This window comes from the organism of the source record quoted next, unplaced genomic scaffold (assembly GCF_019419815.1).
Source record: "Pyrus x bretschneideri cultivar Hongxiangsu unplaced genomic scaffold, Pyrus_bretschneideri_v1 Contig42, whole genome shotgun sequence".
In the NCBI taxonomy this organism is placed as follows: Eukaryota; Viridiplantae; Streptophyta; class Magnoliopsida; order Rosales; family Rosaceae; genus Pyrus; species Pyrus x bretschneideri.
Window position 1 is genome coordinate 1,217,120 of NW_025999746.1, and position 18,901 is coordinate 1,236,020.

Consider the following 18,901-nt stretch of genomic DNA (forward strand, 5'->3'; position numbering starts at 1 on the left):
TTAACTAAGCACATGACCCGCCCCTCCGAGTCTCTGAAAGTTTGTTATGTTTTGAGCGAAATGTTGTAGGATCTTCACTTATCCTATCTGAACTGCTACTATATTCTTAACCAAAACGTCTCAATTGGAATTTAAAAAGGAAAAAACTTCGAAAACTTGTCGATGCTATGCTGACTAACCTATCCCATGGCCAACATCACAAAAAGCTCTTATCTTTTACTAGAAATCTTCCTCTTTTATAATACATGTGTTGATTCAAGATGTGAAACAAACTAGTGGCAGTCTTGATGCTACTTATTCTTATTCTCAAAGACCAAGTAGAATTATAAGAAAAATCCTGGGCAGTCAAATGGGAAATAAGAGTCGAGTTCCACTGGCTCCAGTGAAAAATCAATGTCCGGAATCGAAGAATTGGTTGACGAATTTTTGGCTGCGGTGATCTCTGCAAGATCAGATTCCGAACGTTGCTCTTTTCCTGCAATGTTTCTCATCTGACTTGCCGGCTCAAAGTAATTGTTTGATCCGCCTGCAGCCGGAGATAGCAATGATTGATTGAAATTGTCCAAAAGACTGTTATCATCAAGCATCAATGAATGAAAGGCGTCATCGTTGTTCATACATCCGAATGAAGTTGAAGTAAAAGAGAATGGAGAAGCCATGTTCTCTCTGTCGTCCAAGTTCTCAGTATTGACCCTCAGATTAGTTGGGAAGCTGATTTGATTTCCTTGAGACTGCTGTTGTTGATAAGTATCGTTATGATTGTGTCCTTTTTGCTCTTGCTTTTCTGGTGATGGTGGCGGTGGAACTGAACTGCGGCCATGAGAACATGTATGCTTCCCTTTGTACGTGATTTCGAAGACAGTGGGGTCTTCATCCGACCTTTGCACTTGCTTTGTAGCCCAACAACTTTCCGAGTTCCGGTACGTGCATCTGTAATAGCTTCTGCAGATTTATACAAATTGATCATCAGAATTGTTCATAACAATGTGAAACTTTCTATTTTGCAGAAGAAGACTGGTTTGTTTCTTACCTATCAAGGATGATTCAATTTTTTATCAAACTCTTCCGTTTTGTGGGAGGACGTGTAAAAGGTAATGTATTTTATGTCTCTTTTCGACGCGTGGCTTCGTGACTGTTATTGCAAATGATTGCAGCAGGATAAGATTAACTGATTAAATAAAACAAGATCCTTAATTTACCTCGGATGTTTGGTTCCTAGGATGTCTTTCTGCCCATATTTTCTCCAGCAGTGGCCATCTTCATGGTCTCCTTCCATCCCATTCTCAGAGCTAACTCTCGTGACATGTTCTGTCCATTTGGCCATTTCCTTTCTGCAATTTGTAAATCCAAATCAGCATTTGGTTCTTTGTGATTACACTCGTTTGGTGGTTAGGATTAGAACGGATTGGATAACTCACCAGATGGATTCGTGACGAAGAAACTTATCCCTCCCAATCCTACCATGGGAATTGGAAGGGTTAGTTTTCTTTCGTCGCTAATCCATCGTCTACATTCAACTTGGACGTTGGCATCCGTTTCTTCATTCAACATTGTATAGAATTTAGTACGTTATCCAGCATAATCCTTGACACCAAACGAGGCCAGTTTTTTACTTTATTGTTAGTCCAGTCTCACCTTTTCTTGGAGACCTCTGTGAGGTCATGACGATCCTGGAGACTTCTGTTGTTGTCATCGCAACAGGGGCCTGCGCTGGCTGACATTTGCAACTCCGGCACGCTTGTTATTGCCCCGATAGGACTTTGTGGCGAACCGCTACATTTCAGCATCAGAAGGGCCTTCTCATATGACGACAGTATCTTCTGCACTAAAAATTGCTTCTTTTCAGATGACGATTTTGCATTCAGACTTAGCCTCAACTGTTTTGCTAGCTCCAATCCTTCAATGATCGCATTGACCAGTGACTGCTGGTCCGAGCTCTTACTGGAATCCATATTTCACTTGTATATGTCGATTGGGTTACGAGCAATGTTGTTTGTTTATGATACAAGCGATACTGGGGAAGAGAGGATTTGAACGCAGGACCTCAGACGCTCTTAATCATTACAAGTCCCATGCAAGATTCTGAGCGGTGTTTACACATCTCCATCACACTGAATCTTCCCGACTCCGAGATAGAGTAGAAGCCAAGGAGTTCGGAAGCTCCGAAACGTTGTTTGTAGTAACAAGGTTGACGCATGGAATTGGTATCCAGAAAATTTGGAGTGAGGAAATGGGAACAAGAAGAAGATGAGAGTAGTGGAGCTGCAGAAGCAAAGACTGGGAGAGTTGCATTTACAAGGAAAGTGGAGAGTTTGTATATATAACATCGCTTAATTGTTGGAATAACCAAGTGAAAATTTGGAGAGTGGAAAGTCTGCAGTTTTGACTGAGAAACCGAGTTTTTCAGCTCTGACCGATCTTTGGGTCCGCATATAGGAAAAGTAAGGTCTATGCAGACCAGTCCAACTTCTTCCATTCTCTCTCTCCCTCGCTCCCCCTCTCTTTGCGATTTGTCTTTGTGATATTGTGTCACCTGATGTTATTTATTTATAGATCATAATATGAATAGGCGATAACAAGAATACATTAAAAACTTGACATATTACGTAAATACGTATTTTATGTTATAAAAGAATTAGTAACAATATGTGACTGTGCTGCTGTTATGCTCAAATATTTAGTATTAATTTGGTACATTCCCACTTCCCCATTTCCTGGTAGATTCTGCTTCTTGTTTATAGGTTTTTTTTTTCTTTTTTTCTTGGAAGAAGATATACCTTTTAGGTTTTAATTGGTGATTCTAGAACATCAGATGCAGCCGCGTTTGTGTGGAAAAAAAAAAAGTGAAAAACTCTCTGGTATTTGCTTATTGGTCAACAGGTTTGGAGCACTTGGTCATTCTTATGTGACGAAATTATTGACCATGTTTCTTATACTTTTCTACTGTTGATGATATTTATATATTCTTGTCTAAAAAAATGTATTTTAATAATGACAAGATTAATCCTAAGATTAGCATGTTTTACTCATGACTGTGGATATAATATTTAATTACTCATAACGCGTTTTTAATCCATAAGCATCTAAATCAAAAACAGTAAATAAGGTGAAAATTATTTGAAATAGAACGAAATGTCTTAATTGTCATGTGTCACAATATCCACCATACAAAAATAAAATCCGTACCATTCGTCTTGATGGTACCGACCACCAAGGGACAGGATTACATAAACTTTGTAACCAAAATAAAGCCAGCTGAGGTATTGAATTTCGATTATTAAGGAATAAGAATAACATAGTTAGGCAGGATTTAGGACCATATTTAAATTCTAATGTAATCTTCTATTTGTTATGTAATCTCTCAAGTTGCAAAAATATCTATTAAGGAATAAGAATAACATAGTTAGGCAGGATTTAGGACCATATTTAAATTCTAATGTAATCTTCTATTTGTTATGTGATCTCTCAAGTTGCAAAAATATCTATGTGATATCATATGTCAATCTTACTTTTGTGATGAGAAAAATCTTGATGAAAACTTTGTTGTCTAAGTGTTTTACAAATCTCATTCCAAATTGAACTTTCCATCTAAATTAGTTTTGGGATGAAATCTCAACTTTTAGCACATGTGTAAAGAGGAATATTTCATTTAAGCCGTTGAAACGTATTTTGGTCATCGAAAACAATAAAAAAAGATTGTGTGTATATCATTTCTCACATCATTTTTGATTAATTTCGATAAAAGAGATTAGGCCACAAAGAATCTGACCCGCAATCAAATGCCACCCGGAATTTGATAAGAGACTCCCATAAACAAAAGATGATGTAATTAATCGAAAAAGCGTTCATACTAGAGGAAAATAGAGACCCCAAATATATAGAGCTTGTACAAACACAAAAGAATAACCTCTATATCAAATGATAAAAAAAAACAACTAAACTTTTAGTCAAGTAACATATCGCTACCAAATATTAAAATATGCCCAAAATTTGGATCTCCTTCTTTTGGTAATATATTTATGGGTTCATTAGAGAAAGACTCTCCTAACTTTTTTTTTTTTTTTTTTTGCCTTATAATGAGCTTGTCATAATAATGTGATTCAACTTTATATTTGGTGAGAATCGAACTTAAGACATCTCACTTATAAGTGAATAGGAATACCACTAGACTGTAACACTAAGTGGCAGACCCTTGTAACTCTTACCTCTTAAACATAAACTCATCTATAAAAAACATGTTAATCAACACTTAAGTAATAATTTAATTATTAGCAACCACGTTAGATGGTTTACAAACGGAAAAAGAAATAACCTATTATTAGAAGTTATGTACAGCTTATGCCACAATACCCTAGTTATGTCAATGAATCTTTCGGGTATTGCTAGGGATACCATCAATTTTAAACCGTATTTTGTAAACCATATGACATGGTTGTTGATAAATGAATTATTACTTAAGTATTAACGTGCTTTCAACTTAGTACTACGGTTTAGTGGTATTCCTCTTCACTTGTAAGTGAGAAGTCTTAGGTTCGATTATTGCCAAAGGTGAATTTGAACCACATTATTACTACCCCATTGTGAGGCTAAGCCTACATCTTCACTGTCACATCTCGGCCCAGGCCCCCGCCACATCTCGGGCTCGACTCCACCGTAGCATGATATTGTCCGCTTTGGGCCCCGACCACGCCCTCACGGTTTTGTTTCTGGGAACTCACACGAGAACTTCCCAGTGGGTCACCCATCTTGGGTATTGCTAGGGATACCATCAATTTCAAACCGTATTTTGTAAACCATATGACGTGGTTGTTGATAAGTGAATTATTACTTAAGTATTAACGTGCTTGCAACTTAGTACTACGGTTTAGTGGTATTCCTCTTCACTTGTAAGTGAGAAGTCTTAGGTTCAATTATTGTCAAAGATGAATTTGAACCACATTATTACTACCCCATTGTGAGGCTAAGCCTACCCCCTCACGGTCACATCCTGGCCCGGGCCCCCACCACATCTCGGGCTCGACTCCACCGTAGCATGATATTGTCCGCTTTGGGCCCCGAGCACGCCCTCACGGTTTTGTTTTTGAGAACTCACACGAGAACATCCTAGTGGGTCACCCATCTTGGGAATGCTCTCACCCAAACTTCCCACTACGGTTTAGTGGTATTCCTCTTCACTTATAAGTGAGAAGTCTTAGGTTCAATTATTGCCAAAGGCGAATTTGAACCACATTATTACTACCCCATTGTGAGGCTAAGCCTACCTCCCCACTGTCACATCTCGACCCAGACCCCCACCACATCTCGGGCTCGACTCCACCGTAGCACGATATTGTCAACTTTGGGCCCCGAGCACGCCCTCACGGTTTTGTTTCTGAGAACTCACACGAGAACTTCCCAGTGGGTCACCCATCTTGGGAATGCTCTCACCCGAACTCGCTTAACTTCAGAGTTCTAATGGAACCCAAAGCCAGTGAGCTCCCAAAAGGCCTTGTGCTAGGTAGAGATGGGAATATACATATAAGGTTTACATGATCCACTCCCCTGGGCGATGTGGGATGTTACACCCACCCTTAGTGTAAATAATATCGTTTGTCCAAAAAAAAAAAAAAATTAACGTATTTATTTTCTATTGGTGACAAATCACATATTTTACATATATAATCTAACATTTTAAAATTTAAATAGTAGGTAAACTATTTGTGGGAGTGAAAAACTGTAGCTTCTTTCAAAAGTTGACTAAGACAATAATTTATGGTATGTATATAATTTACCTACATTTTAATGTAAAATATAGGTAAAATAATAGGAAAATTAATGAAAAGGGCTTGAAAACTTTGAATTTTAACGATAATGACAAAATAAAGGGTAAAGTGAATAGTACCAGGTTTGACTTTTTAGTGTAAAAATGTGATTTTTTTTAAAAATGAACAGTACCGCGGGTTTTTCGTTATAACTTCCAATAATAATTGGGTATCCAACAGTTTACCCATATTTTTGTACTAATCAATTTACCTACATTTTTATTTAGAATAAAGGTAAATTAATTTTGAATCTGTATCTGCATTTTTTATGATAAATTATTTTACCTTCACTTTTACGTATTTTAGGGCATTTATTATTATATATGTGTGTGTAAAATAATTTACCTATAATTATATGTAAAATATAATTTTCGTGACATTAAGTCTTCATGTATTACTAGTAATTTTTTCAACAATGTTTTAATTTGTAGATAAACTATGTTGCATATATATTAGGCATCTTTTATTGCTATTATATAGTGGACAACAAATTTATAACATTAATTCCCCCCCCCCTCCCCTCCCCAAACCAAAAAAAAAAAAAACCAATTCGTATGAAATTAATGGTATATATCAAACAAAAAAACAATTCGTATGAAATTAATGGTATACATACAACACAAATATGGGTTTTTAGGCATCCAGAAAATGTAAAATATGTAAAGTCAAACGTAATTAATGAATTTAATGATGTGGAGTCTAGTCACTGAGTTTTATTTGAGCTTAAATGTTAAAATTGTCCGTGTGTTTTAAATGTTTGGTCAATTTAGTCTCCATGTTTTCAGTTTGGCCGATTTCGTATTTGTATTTTAAACCGTTAGCTAATTTGGTCAATTCCATTAATTTACTGTTAAATATATATATTTAAGAAATATGAAAAGCTTAATGTAAATTAAAAAAAAAAAGATTTAAATAAAATTAAAATTAACTTTCAGATAATTTAAAACTCAAGGCAAGATCTCCAACTACAAACGTGTAGTAAGGAACGGAGATCCACAAAGGAGGAGAAGGGGTGCAGATCGATGCTACGAAGGTGGTGAATGCGAAGATAGCTCAGATTGGGGTTGTATGGGGTCAACGCTGGTGAATGGGAGTAGAATGACGTGGAAATCAATGGCAGGCGGGAGGTTGTGGGGGTGAGAGAGATAGGATATTTTGCATTTCATGGTGGTTGGAGTGTTGGCTTTGGGTGGATTCGATTTTTATGTGGAGAAAATTGAATTTCAAAGGCTAAAGTTATAATTTTAGTATATATATTTAGAAACACAAATGAGAAAAAAGCACTAAATTCTTACTTTTGGAGATCAAAATAAACGGGACGTTATGATTTAGTCTTTTGTTAGAACTACAAGCTTATTTCTTTTCTGAGTGACCGTCTCACAATGTGCCATATCTAGAACCTCTCTCTTTGTTTTGCTTTTCTACCTGGAATCCAATCCGCATTGTTCAAGGTTTAGCTAGCTAGCTAAACTATTTATGATTACAAACGATGGCATTAATTTTTGTGTATATATATAGTACTATTTGTAGTAGTTCTTTCTCTTTTGAATATCATTAACGATGAGTACATAATATTTATGTTTTCAGAATGCTAATATGTTGCCTCTAAAAATGATGTGGCACACAAGCTAAGTAACTATGAGCTAACTACGTTCTTCTGACGAATGCGGTTGTGCCAACTCACGATCTAGCTCGGTCGAGCGAGTAGAATAGATTTGGTGATAGTGGTGTCGAATGTTATGCTGACTTTTGTACTCGAGGGACTATGGCCGAGGAAGGAATACCTCTCGGCCTAGGGCTCTAGAAACTGAAGACAAGGTTGCTTAATCACTGGGAATTTCGAGGTCTTCTGCACCGAGTTAGGCTACTTCAACTATATTCTTGAGAACATATGTGCTGAATCGCTATCAGGTAAATTATTTGATGGTTAATGTCTTCATCTTCAGCCCACTACTTCTTGAATTCAAATCATGATTTTTCTCCTTAGCATAGAATAGTGTAGAATTGCTTGTAATAATCATTAATCGTGTGTAATTAAGTAAGTAGTTGAACACTTGAAATTGACGTCCAAACAACGATATATATATATATAGGGCATATACATGGCATATGCATTAAGGGACGTAGGGGTTCCAGGACCACTCATCAACCCTGATAAGTGGGTTGTGAGGACTCCTGAGGACCACCCAAGGCATGTGGTGGAGGAGAACAGTGTAGCCGCAGACTACTGGGTGAGGTTTTGCAAATTATTAATGATGGAGAAGAATACTATTCTGTTTTGTAAAAGATTCGACCGAAACAACATTGTTTTGAGTCAAGCCATTTAAAACAAATGATTAAAAGCAAGTCTTCTTATTAACCATGCGAAGGAGACCTTTTTAAAAAAATAAAGAGAGTCTATTCTCTTTCCTCCTATGAGAGATCTCCATCCAATCTCATTTTGCATTCACATTCTCCAATTGGGTAATTTCCAATTCAATTCTTTTTTCCTTTAACCACACCCAACCGATCCCTCGGCCAGCACCAGAGAAAATCATCATCAATTAGTTCTAACAGTCTTATTCCAGCAATTTCAATGCCAATTTTGGATAGTTCCAATCCTATTCGCAACAGTTGAACTCCAATATTGGATACCCATATCATTATCGATTTGTTTTTTCTTATATTGACAATGAAATTACCATGACACATTTTCAGAGTATAAAACTTCATTGTGAACAATTTAGTCTTTGTAGATTGTAAATGTTGTTTGTAAGATTATGAATGAATAATTGGGTAGTTTATCGTTTAATATTTTAATATTATTTTCGTCTAATTTAATTTTGAAGATTTAATATTGAGACCACTCAATATTAGAATCCTAATTTGCAACTAAACACATAACTATACTCTTGCTCATCGTAGTCGATATATACATAACCCAAGTGGCCAACCTCCCAGGGACTGATTCCCAAGTCCCAACCACAGGTGGCCACATGGGATACGTTCCACCTAGACCAATGACAACTACCTATGTTTTGATTTTTCTCGTACATTTTCCTCAAATATTCTCTCTCCCGCAAAGTTCGTATAGTGCCAACCTTTTTTTCTCATTAACTTCTGTCAAAATTAGTTAACTATTCATGACAGAGTGCATTTTGAAGTCGACTGGTAGATTTGCGCAATAATCATGCTGTTAAAACACATTTTTAAGGGCATTGCTATTGGTACTCCAAAAATCTAATTTTGCATTCAAATTTTCTATAATTAGAAAGAAAAATATAATAACGAAGAGTGTAGAATGAGATTTTTAGAGTGTTAATATTTCATTTCTTAATTGTATGCAATATATTCACTACTAGAAAATCTCTCTTCCGACGAATTTTGAGCCAACAAATATATTTTGTCGACAAAGCAGCTTTCACCAGACGAATTTTTTGCTTTGTTGGCTCATAGTTGTTGAATTTGTGCTGACAATAAATTTTTGGGCAAAAAAAATTTATACAAATGGATAAACTGACAGTCGAAAAAGCATGCAAGTTTTTTCGTAAAGAAGGGCGCGGACTAATTCATTTTTGCACCTTTTCTTTTTTGGTCTTTTTTAATCATCTGCTTTTTTTTTTTTTTTTTTTTTTTTTTTTTTTTCTTTTTGCTTCTAAAAACTCCTCCTTAAATTTAAAATTATTGAACCCTGATACGATATCATTGAACAAGTAGTGATTAGATTTATATGTGCTGTTGATTTATTTATTTTTAATAGAAACGATATCATTGATCAAACTCAATCACACAAACATGTTTTGAAGGAGGATGTCCAGGATGGTATTAGGTGGATTCTCGAACTAAATTATTTGCATACCAACTGAAATATCAAGCCCAGTTAAGCGGTGTGCAACATCGTTACATAAACGGGATACTTGTGAAAAAATTGTTTCTTGCACTTTTGTGGGATATTAAGTCCAACAATACACACACACACACACACACACACACACACACATATATATATATAGTAGTGTCAAAAGTTGAAGTCATAGTACATCAAACAGTCAAGTTTTATCATTTCATCATTAATGGAGAAATTAGGTTCACATCCTTCATTTTACTACTATATTGATTAAAATTCTATTCATTTTCAAGTTTTGATCAAGATCCTTAGGTATTAATAACATCATTAATTATTTGAATAATAAAATATTTTTATTTTAAAATATATTCCTTTAGTGTTAAAAATGTTACAATTAGTATATCTATATTTATGGCTAAATTTTTTATCATATATTTTTATTTTTAGTTTGTACCTATTTTTAATTTGCAAACCTTTTTAAATTTGTACCAATTTTCTTTTCATTTTTAATTTGTAGCTATATATTAGTTTCTTTTTGTGCCCATATTTTTTTAAAGTTTTATTTGTATAACCCATGTGTTTACTATCACGTGATATTGTATATTTAGTCAATGATAGAAAAATTACATATGGTATATTTATGTTTTATGGCTAAACTTTGTATCATATATTTATATTTTTAGTTTGTACCCACTTTTAATTTGCAACATTTTTTTGAAATTTGTAGTATTTTCTTTTTAGTTTTAATTTGTACCCATATATTAATTTCTTTGAGTGCCCATATTTAAAAAAAAATTCATTTGTATTCATATTTTTTTAATTTTTTATTTGTACCCTAATTTATTTATAATGTACCCATTCTTCTTTATTAATGTACCACTTTGTTATATGTGAAATGTATAATTTTTTTTTTTTTGCAAAATGTACCAATTGTTTAACACTATGGATACATTCTTTTGCCATTTATTATTTCTTATTGTTACATAGTTTTTATCCATTTATTCAATCAAAATGTTTGAATTTTTTTATTGCAACCGTTTCTATAATGAGGGACTTCATAAAATATCAAACAATTAATGCCAAAACTATAAAAATAAAAATATTAATAGTAATATAATGAGTTGTACAAAGTCAAGTGATCTTGATCAAACTTTGAAAACCATTAAGGTTTTAGTAAAAAAATGTTAAAGATTAGGGATCGCATCCAAAGTATCTCTTTAATTAAACTGCAGAACGAAAAAAATTTCAAACCTGGTGTAAAAGATGTTATGAGAGTTCACTTAGTGCTTGTAAGAAAATGAAATGGAAATTTGTATTGATTGTCTCTCTTTTCTTTTTTCAATCTGTTATCATTTGTCACTACATGAAATTCCACCTACCAATTGCTCGAATTTTTAAAGAAAAGAAAGAAAAAGAATGTTCCATGAGACTGAAGGGATAGCCTTTTCCAGAATGCACTAGTACTATATGGTTCGATGGCACCAAGATGCGTTGCATGTAGAATGATCCCATGTACATATGGTAGTAACGAGATAAATACAATTCTAAACATATATTATGTTCTTAGTGTAGAATATTGCATGTACTTAATTATTAATGTACATATGTCAAAAAATGAAGTCCAAAAAATGAAGTCCACATTGCAGTAGTTATAGCTCAGTAAATGTTGTTATATTGTCACATTTCAGTTGATAAGATTTGAGATATAAGTGTGATTTCTTTTTTTTTTTTTTTTTCACTTTGTTTCAGACATAAATAAAAATAAGCCTTCTATAAGGCTTATTCATTTTTATTTATGCAAAAGTTGCACGACTCCGACCCATAAACTTTGAAGCTAAAATTGGGGCTCGGATATTCATCTCATTTCACTCTAACCTGTCCGAGGGCTCTGAATCGATAAGTTCCTCTCGAAGACATGGCTGCCACATAGGCGATCAAAGTTTGGAATATATCACCCATGCCTGCGCACGCATCATCTAATTTGTTGGTGTCACTACCGCGGTCGTGCAAACTGCTTCAAGACACAACTAAATGCCACCTACCAAAAATTACATTCACTGCATTATCAAGTCAGATGCCTTCAAGCTCAAGACCTTCGTCAAATTCTATCTCTACAATTAGACAAAAACCTTGAGTGATTCTTCAATCAATCCATTTGCTTTTTTAGCACAAATCCAATTTCTCTTCAATAAAAACTTTTTTTAAGCTCTTCACCTACAATCTCAAAGCCTTCTTTCGAAGCAAACACTGCATGTGATCTCTAGATCTCAAGCTATTACAGCTCTGCCACCTTGTGGTATGATTCGGTTGATGTGCAATTTCAACCACCTTGCTTTCATCTCTGATGCGTATGTTTTAAACTAAGTCCAATCCAAGACCAGTGATCTTGGTGGACTTCTCTAGCATTTTCATGTCCTTCATGGCTTAAATCTTACCAGAGTTTTACTGATTTCTTTACATTAATTTCTAGTCAATTTACATTTTGAAGTCATGTAGCTCGGCCAATCAACCTAGATTTTACTTTTCTGAAAGTTTGTAATCTTGACTACATCATGAAATGATTACATTATGTTTCTCTTTTTAGTTTTTATTTCACTTTCATTTAAATTTTGGGAAACATATATGAAGTTACATTGAATTTTAAGTCCTTTTTTGCTCGAGAAACATATAAAAGAACTAAACCAAACTAACTCCAACTCAGTGCACAATCCTTTGGTTAAGAAGTCAGACTAACGTGCAACTTTCACACACTCAAACACAAACACTATCTGTTGGAAACCTCCCATAGTCACATGCCTATTGTCTCTATCTCTCAAGCCATTTCATGGCACTGAGATTGAAAACAACACTCAGGGCACCTACGTGTTGAACGTAGTCCAGATTCTGTCCAAATTTTGACACCAACACATTTTCTCTCTATCTTACATTTGTAACTCTATGATACATTCATCGCATTCATTCTCAATTCCTTCAATGTAATTAATAACTTAATAGTACTATATAAAAATTATTAGACGATCTTAGTGATACTTTTTTTTTTGGTCAAACGATAGATTTTGTTAGATTAGATATTAAATTAGCCACCTACGGGGTTTGAACCCAAGCTGTCATGCAAGAGCTGAACACCTTTCCAATACTGTGGTAAATGCCCACTTGCATCTGTGAGATGCTATTAATAGTTGAATTTTTGCTTAATTAATACATGATAAGTAATTTGTAAAATACCAACTGGTACTTCTATACCATTCTCTCTCTCTCTCTCTGTGTCTCTCTCTCTCTCTCTCTCTCTCTCTCTCTCTATATATATATATATATAGGCCTTTAAACCATTTTTTGTATATTTAATATGAGCCGTTGGATCAAATTTTAAGGGTCCAGATTGTTTGATGAGAAGGATTAGGTGGAAGAGATCCGGGAGGATCCTTTCCGAAAGTTACACGCATAGCAGACATTAACGATTAAATTAAAATTTGGAATTGATTCGGTGGCTTGACGTGATAAGAAAAGCCATGACATGCATTGATTTGTTTCTTCTAACTCAAGGAATAAAGACTGGGCATTTTGAATTGTGCAGCCCATAATGCAAAAGCAGATTCCATAGGTGATGTATAACTCAAAGGAAAGAAGGAATCCCACTCACCACTCCGTTGCCTATATAAGAGACCTAACCCTAGAGCTGTCCAGAACCAACAAATCTCGAAAATACTATCTAGAAATTAAGAAACCCTAGCCTTTTTCTTTCCCTGCTAATTACGTACCATGGCTTCAATGCCACTCTACATGCCTGCCACTGATATGGCATGCCCCAGTGAGAGCTCATTCTACACCGCAACTAACGGTCAGGAGCACCATGCAACTAACAGCATGGCGTGCCATGGAAGAACCATGAAGAAGGGTGAGTACAGAAACAAGAAGCCACAAGAAAGAGAAAAGAAGAAGGGTGAGCACGAGGCAAGTGATTAGAATTACACTAACCCTTACACTAAGGGAAAGTTCTCTTGTCATACTGTTAATTTTCGTCAATTAATTAGAGTTGATGTTCTTGATGCATATTACTTATAATATTTGTGTGTGACCATTTTGCAGAACTAAATCGAGCAGTTGTGGGAGATCATTGATTCCCATCGATCACTATGATCAGCAGAATGAAAGAGGCCTTTAAGTTATGATAAATAAGTACTAAGTTAATGTAAAATAAATGGCCTCTTGATATCTTGGCTTGTGTCCTGTGTGAAATAAATGTCCCTCTTTCAAAATAAAGTTACATCGTGAGTTTGGTGCATTTGCTTCACTCTATAATTAACAAAGCCACACACCCATTTTTATCTTCGACACATTCATATTAATTTTTTGTCATTAATCTTCTTCAATTTATTCGATTTGATGGTCAAAAATTGAGAGGGTGTGTGAGAAGAAGAAATGCATGTGTGAATAGCCCTACCCATCAAGAGACCATATTTTATACAATACAAACAGTACTGAATTTGACGTTGCTCAATGAAAAGCAACATGAGGAGAAATATTTCATCGTAACCGGAACATAGGTGATACACCACGTGTTTTTATATCCTTGCAACTATGTATGCATGGCATGTGGTAAATTTTCGCCATTAATTACGTAAAAATGACATGGTTGCACCAATTAAAAGTTACCGTTAGGGGGTATATGGCAGCCATTGATTGGTATTAATATTAACTACATTTCGAATAATTAATGAACGATGAAGAACTAGAAAGAGAAATAATAGAGAGAAACTTAAGAAGAAAATAAAAGATCTTTGTATTATGATTATTGATGATTAATTTATACAACAGTTGTTCCTTCTGCTAGTTATATCGCACTTAACAACATGTAACAAACTATTAACAACTCTTAACGAAACTAGAATAGCTTATTACACCAGATGATGCCATTTATTAATCTTTGCCATATAAAACCAACGCATTAGATAGTGACACATCACTTAATACCCCCAACATAATCTCAACTTGATAACCAATTAAGTTTGAGATTGGACTTAAAAAATGGAGAACTATGACAATAACAACTCTTAATATTAATTCCTTTCCGCACTAATCAGGGTCAAGCAAGTGAAGAAAAAAACAATAACAATGTATATCATGAGAGAAACTTACATGCTCTGGAGTGATGAAATATTTATTCAAAATGTTACATTTATTTTATAATTCAGTTGTAGGTAAGTATTTATTCGTTGATCTAAACATTTAGATGGTTAAACATAAGACTAGACCATCCATAATGATAATGAGTTGGGTCAAAACAAGTTAACTAATACTCATCCGACCAAAATGTTTCCCCACGAATTATGTCCATGATGAGACATGCTTAATTAAAAATTAGGTCCTTAAAATTCTCTTAGGAGGAAAGGGAATTATCAACTAACTCTTAATTTAGTAATATCTGTTTTTCAGTGTTAAAATATGTAAAAAAAAAAAATAAGTGAAATACTCAATGTAGTGTATACATTTGCTTCACCGGTGTGGCATGTTTTGCTTCTGCTGTAATTTTGATGTTTAAAAGGGAAGATCACCTCAAATTTGATAGAGGTAATATATATTTAGCCCTTAATTTTTCTGATGTTGAATTCAAGACGTGTTCCTTTGGCCTTTCTTTTTGATACATCAATATATTTATATTAAGACGGTGGAGAAATAAATTGGTTGTGAACTTGTTATTTTTGAAATTCAAACCTAAGATATATCACCGAGAAGTGAAAATATCTGTAAACAAAAAAAATTGAACCAAGCCTCTCAAATCTCTTTCATATACAATCATCTAAAAAAAAAATGACGAAAAAAAAAGAAAAAAAGGAATGAAGGAGTTGTTATTGGTACGCACATAAAATCATTGCGCGCTTCTTATACTTTTATAAGAGAGAGTTTGCATACAGAAGAAGTGTGAGATGCCTTTTTCTAGAGTACTAATAACATTAACAAAAAAATAAATGAGTATAAAAAATAAAAGATCTCCTTTGTTGAAAAAGGAAAAAAAGAAAAAAGTTCAATACAAGTGAAGGTTGTGGTGTCATTGTTTGTTAAATTATTTATGATATTTACAAAGTTATTTTGACAAAAAGTCGTTAACTCACCCATAACAAGACATTAATATCAAACTTATTATAAACATATATCATTCTCGTATCCAAATAAGTCGAACATGAGATGCCTTTATACACCAACTAGTCATATACCATTTTATATTGAATTATTGAAGGACTTCAATCTTCATCTGGTTGCTGCCTGTCTGGATTGACAAGAGAGTGCGGGACCATTGGTACGCGTGGGGATGGGCAATAGTTATGGCGGGTATATAACCGCGGTTATTTACCCATAATCGTTTATGCTCATACCCGCATAACCGTTTACCTATTTGGTAATTGTCTAAACGGTTATACCCATACCCATAATCGTTTATAAACGGTTAACCATACCCATAACCGCATACTCATTTAACCGTAACAGTTTAATACCCGCTTACTTATTTACCCTTTTTAACTCGTTTATCATTTTTTTTACCATTACCTCTTTTTCACCCGTATACATGTTTTTTTGACAATTTTAAAATTTAAAAAAAAATTGTCATAATTTTTTTTTTTTTGACAATTAAACACCGTTATAGATACATTCATCATACATTTCCGTATTTTAATTTTTTAAGTCCTTATATCATTCCAATAATTGAAATAATAGTTTACGGACGATTTTTAACTGTTACCAATGAAGGTAATATAATATTTGCTAAGTATTCTTGGGTTACGAAAACTGTTTAGAAGACAGTATTCTTGGGTTATTTAACCCATAATGTAAAGTATTAACATAATATATACTAGCATATGGGCACACACAAAGTGTGTGTTAAATTTTTTTATTTTTGTTTTTGAAATAGAAGGAGAGTGGAATAGAGTAATAGAGAATGTGGGAGCGGGAAGTTTTTTATTTTATTTTATTTATTTATTTTTAATTAGAGATATGTTAGGATTATATGTGAGGTTTTGAAAAAAAAAAACAGCAAAATTTGGTTATGTGAAATTACATTTCTGCCCCATATTTTTTATTCATGTTCTGTTTTAATTAGAAGGTTAAATTGGTAATTTCATAGGATTTTGGTTGACATTGAGTGTTTTAATTAGTAGAGATAATGAGCTACATTATATTATAATTAGTTATATAAACCATGCACTATAGTCAATAGCATTGATCTAAGTTTTGTCCGATAGAGAACATGGTTTGTGGTAATTTTACATATATAAAATAAATTGGTAAACGGTTACCCGTTTATAATCACGGTTAATACTCATAACCATCCATTTAAATTTCACGGGTAAATGATTATACCCATAACCGTTTATTTATCTAAACGGTTACCCATAACTGTAACCGTGAAGTTTAAATGGGCGGGTAACCGCAGTTACCCATAACCGTGGGTATTTTGCCCATCCCTAGTTACGCGTTACATTCCCATTGTGATCCATCGACAAAAGGATTGGTAGTCAATCAACTCCGTTTTCTTCTTCTTTTGTTCATGCATCAATTCTCTCCAATATGCCAAGGGCAAATTCAGTGGCGGAGTCAAATTTTATATGTAGGAGAGCCTCTCACATATATAGGTAATTTGAACTCAGAACATGAGAGATTAAAGTAATTTGCATAAAAATTGAATGACCCTAAATGAAATAGAGACAATTAAAAACATTGCATAATTCAGAAACCCCAATATGAGGTAATGAGTAAGCAAGAAATTTTTTAAAATATAAGTTAAAAGCCAAAGAAAAGTTGATGATAGAATAATGATGGGAAGTAAAGATTGACATGCATCAACAATAACATCTGTCATAGTAGCAAGAAAAAAAAAAAAGAGGCAGCAATATGGGCAAATTAATGGAGAGTTATAAATCCAAGTTCTTCATATTTTGTCGTGACGTAAATTTAATTCCCCAAAATTTTCATATTTAAGCATCCTTATTATGAGTTAGAGATATGGTATGTTATGCGTCGACAGTTCTCATCATGAACGGATGTAAGACTCACAAGCGGACGCATCGGCAATTCTAATCATGAACGGATGTGAGATTCACAAGACATCGAGATGGCCAGTGTTTACACTCACAACTGGAGTAAATTGTCTGTAGTGGGTTTGATGCCCTCCATATCGTATTCAGTAAGTGGAGGACAAATTCTTGCGAAGGGAAAGGGAGCAAAAAAGTATTCCTGACCTAATTCCAGCCCTTATTTCAAAAAGCAGCAGATTCAAAGGGTGATAAAGGATATGAGAAAAAGTAAAGGAATCCTATCTACCAATAGACAAAGCCGAAAACCTCCTGGTTGTTGGCTATATAAAGAGCAAGATCACAATGGTTTGAAGCACCATCCAATCCACAAAGCTAGCAAGAAGTAAGAAACCTCCTTTTATCTCACTTGCCATGGCTTCAATGCAGTGCTACATACCTGCTAATGAATTGTGCCAGCAAAAGTGCTCCGAAAACTCTTGTGGTTTTGGGCACAAAGAGAGTCACCATGGTCAGCAATACGGTGGCCATGCAATGAGCGGTGGCCAGACTCATTAGTATGCCCAACCCCATGCATATAATCCAAACCACACCGTGCCTAAGCCACAGGCTCAGTGCTATAGCCAAACGCAGCAGTCATACTACCTTGATACCAGTCCGGCCAGACCTGGTCAATCGTATGGTCAAGCATACGGCCAAGGCCAACAATTTGACCACGGCCTAGCCAACGGCCAGAGTCCTTGCTCTGTGGCTCAAACCCATGGCAATCACAGTGGCCACGCTCACAGTGGCAGTCACCACCAAGCATCTCATGGTATGGCTTGCCATGGAGACTTGTGTTGTTGTCATCTGTGAGGTCATGACGATCCTGGAGACTTGTGTTGTTGTCATCGCAACAAGGACCTGCGCTGGCTGACATTTGCGACTCCGGCACGCTTGTTATTGCCCCGATAGGACTTTGTGGCGAACCGCTACATTTCAGCATCAGAAGGGCCTTCTCATATGACGACAGTATCCTCTGCACTAAAAATTGCTTCTTGTCTGATGATGATTTTGCATTCAGACTTAGCCTCAACTGTTTTGCTAGCTCCAGTCCTTCAATGATCTCATTGACCAGTGACTGCTGGTCCGAGCTCTTACTGGAATCCATATTTCACTTGTATATGTCGATTGGGTTACGAGCAATGTCGTTTGTTTATGATACAAGCGATATTGGGGAAGAGAGGATTTGACGCAGGACCTCAGAC

The 18,901-nt window shown here is 34.9% G+C and overlaps 1 protein-coding gene across 2 annotated transcripts; it reads right to left on the reverse strand.

Annotated features, from left to right (window-relative positions):
* Window positions 1–196: 196 nt before the first annotated feature.
* Window positions 197–18,804, reverse strand: LOC103940628 (probable WRKY transcription factor 53). Of its 2 annotated transcripts, XM_048566710.1 has the most exons (4): window positions 18,504–18,804; window positions 1,636–1,651; window positions 1,200–1,331; window positions 197–942 (listed from the first exon to the last, which is right to left on the reverse strand). In XM_048566710.1, the coding sequence occupies exons 1-4, from the start codon at window positions 18,802–18,804 to the stop codon at window positions 324–326; spliced, it is 1,068 nt and encodes a 355-aa protein (XP_048422667.1). In that variant the 3' UTR covers window positions 197–323. The 2 variants fall into 2 exon arrangements, with proteins under 2 accessions (XP_048422667.1, XP_009349053.2); XM_009350778.3 differs by lacking the exon at window positions 18,504–18,804 and having other exon boundaries at window positions 1,636–2,304.
* Between the last annotated feature and the right edge of the window lie 97 nt (window positions 18,805–18,901).

What these genes read in the sequence shown, in the direction of transcription:
- LOC103940628 (XM_048566710.1), bottom strand. Translation starts at nt 18,804, where the DNA reads ATGGATTCCAGTAAGAGCTCGGACCAGCAGTCACTGGTCAATGAGATC. An exon ending in CTAGGAACCAAACATCCGAG is followed by an intron (nt 943 to 1,199) that starts GTAAATTAAGGA and finishes ATAAATCTGCAG; the next exon opens with AAGCTATTACAGATGCACGT.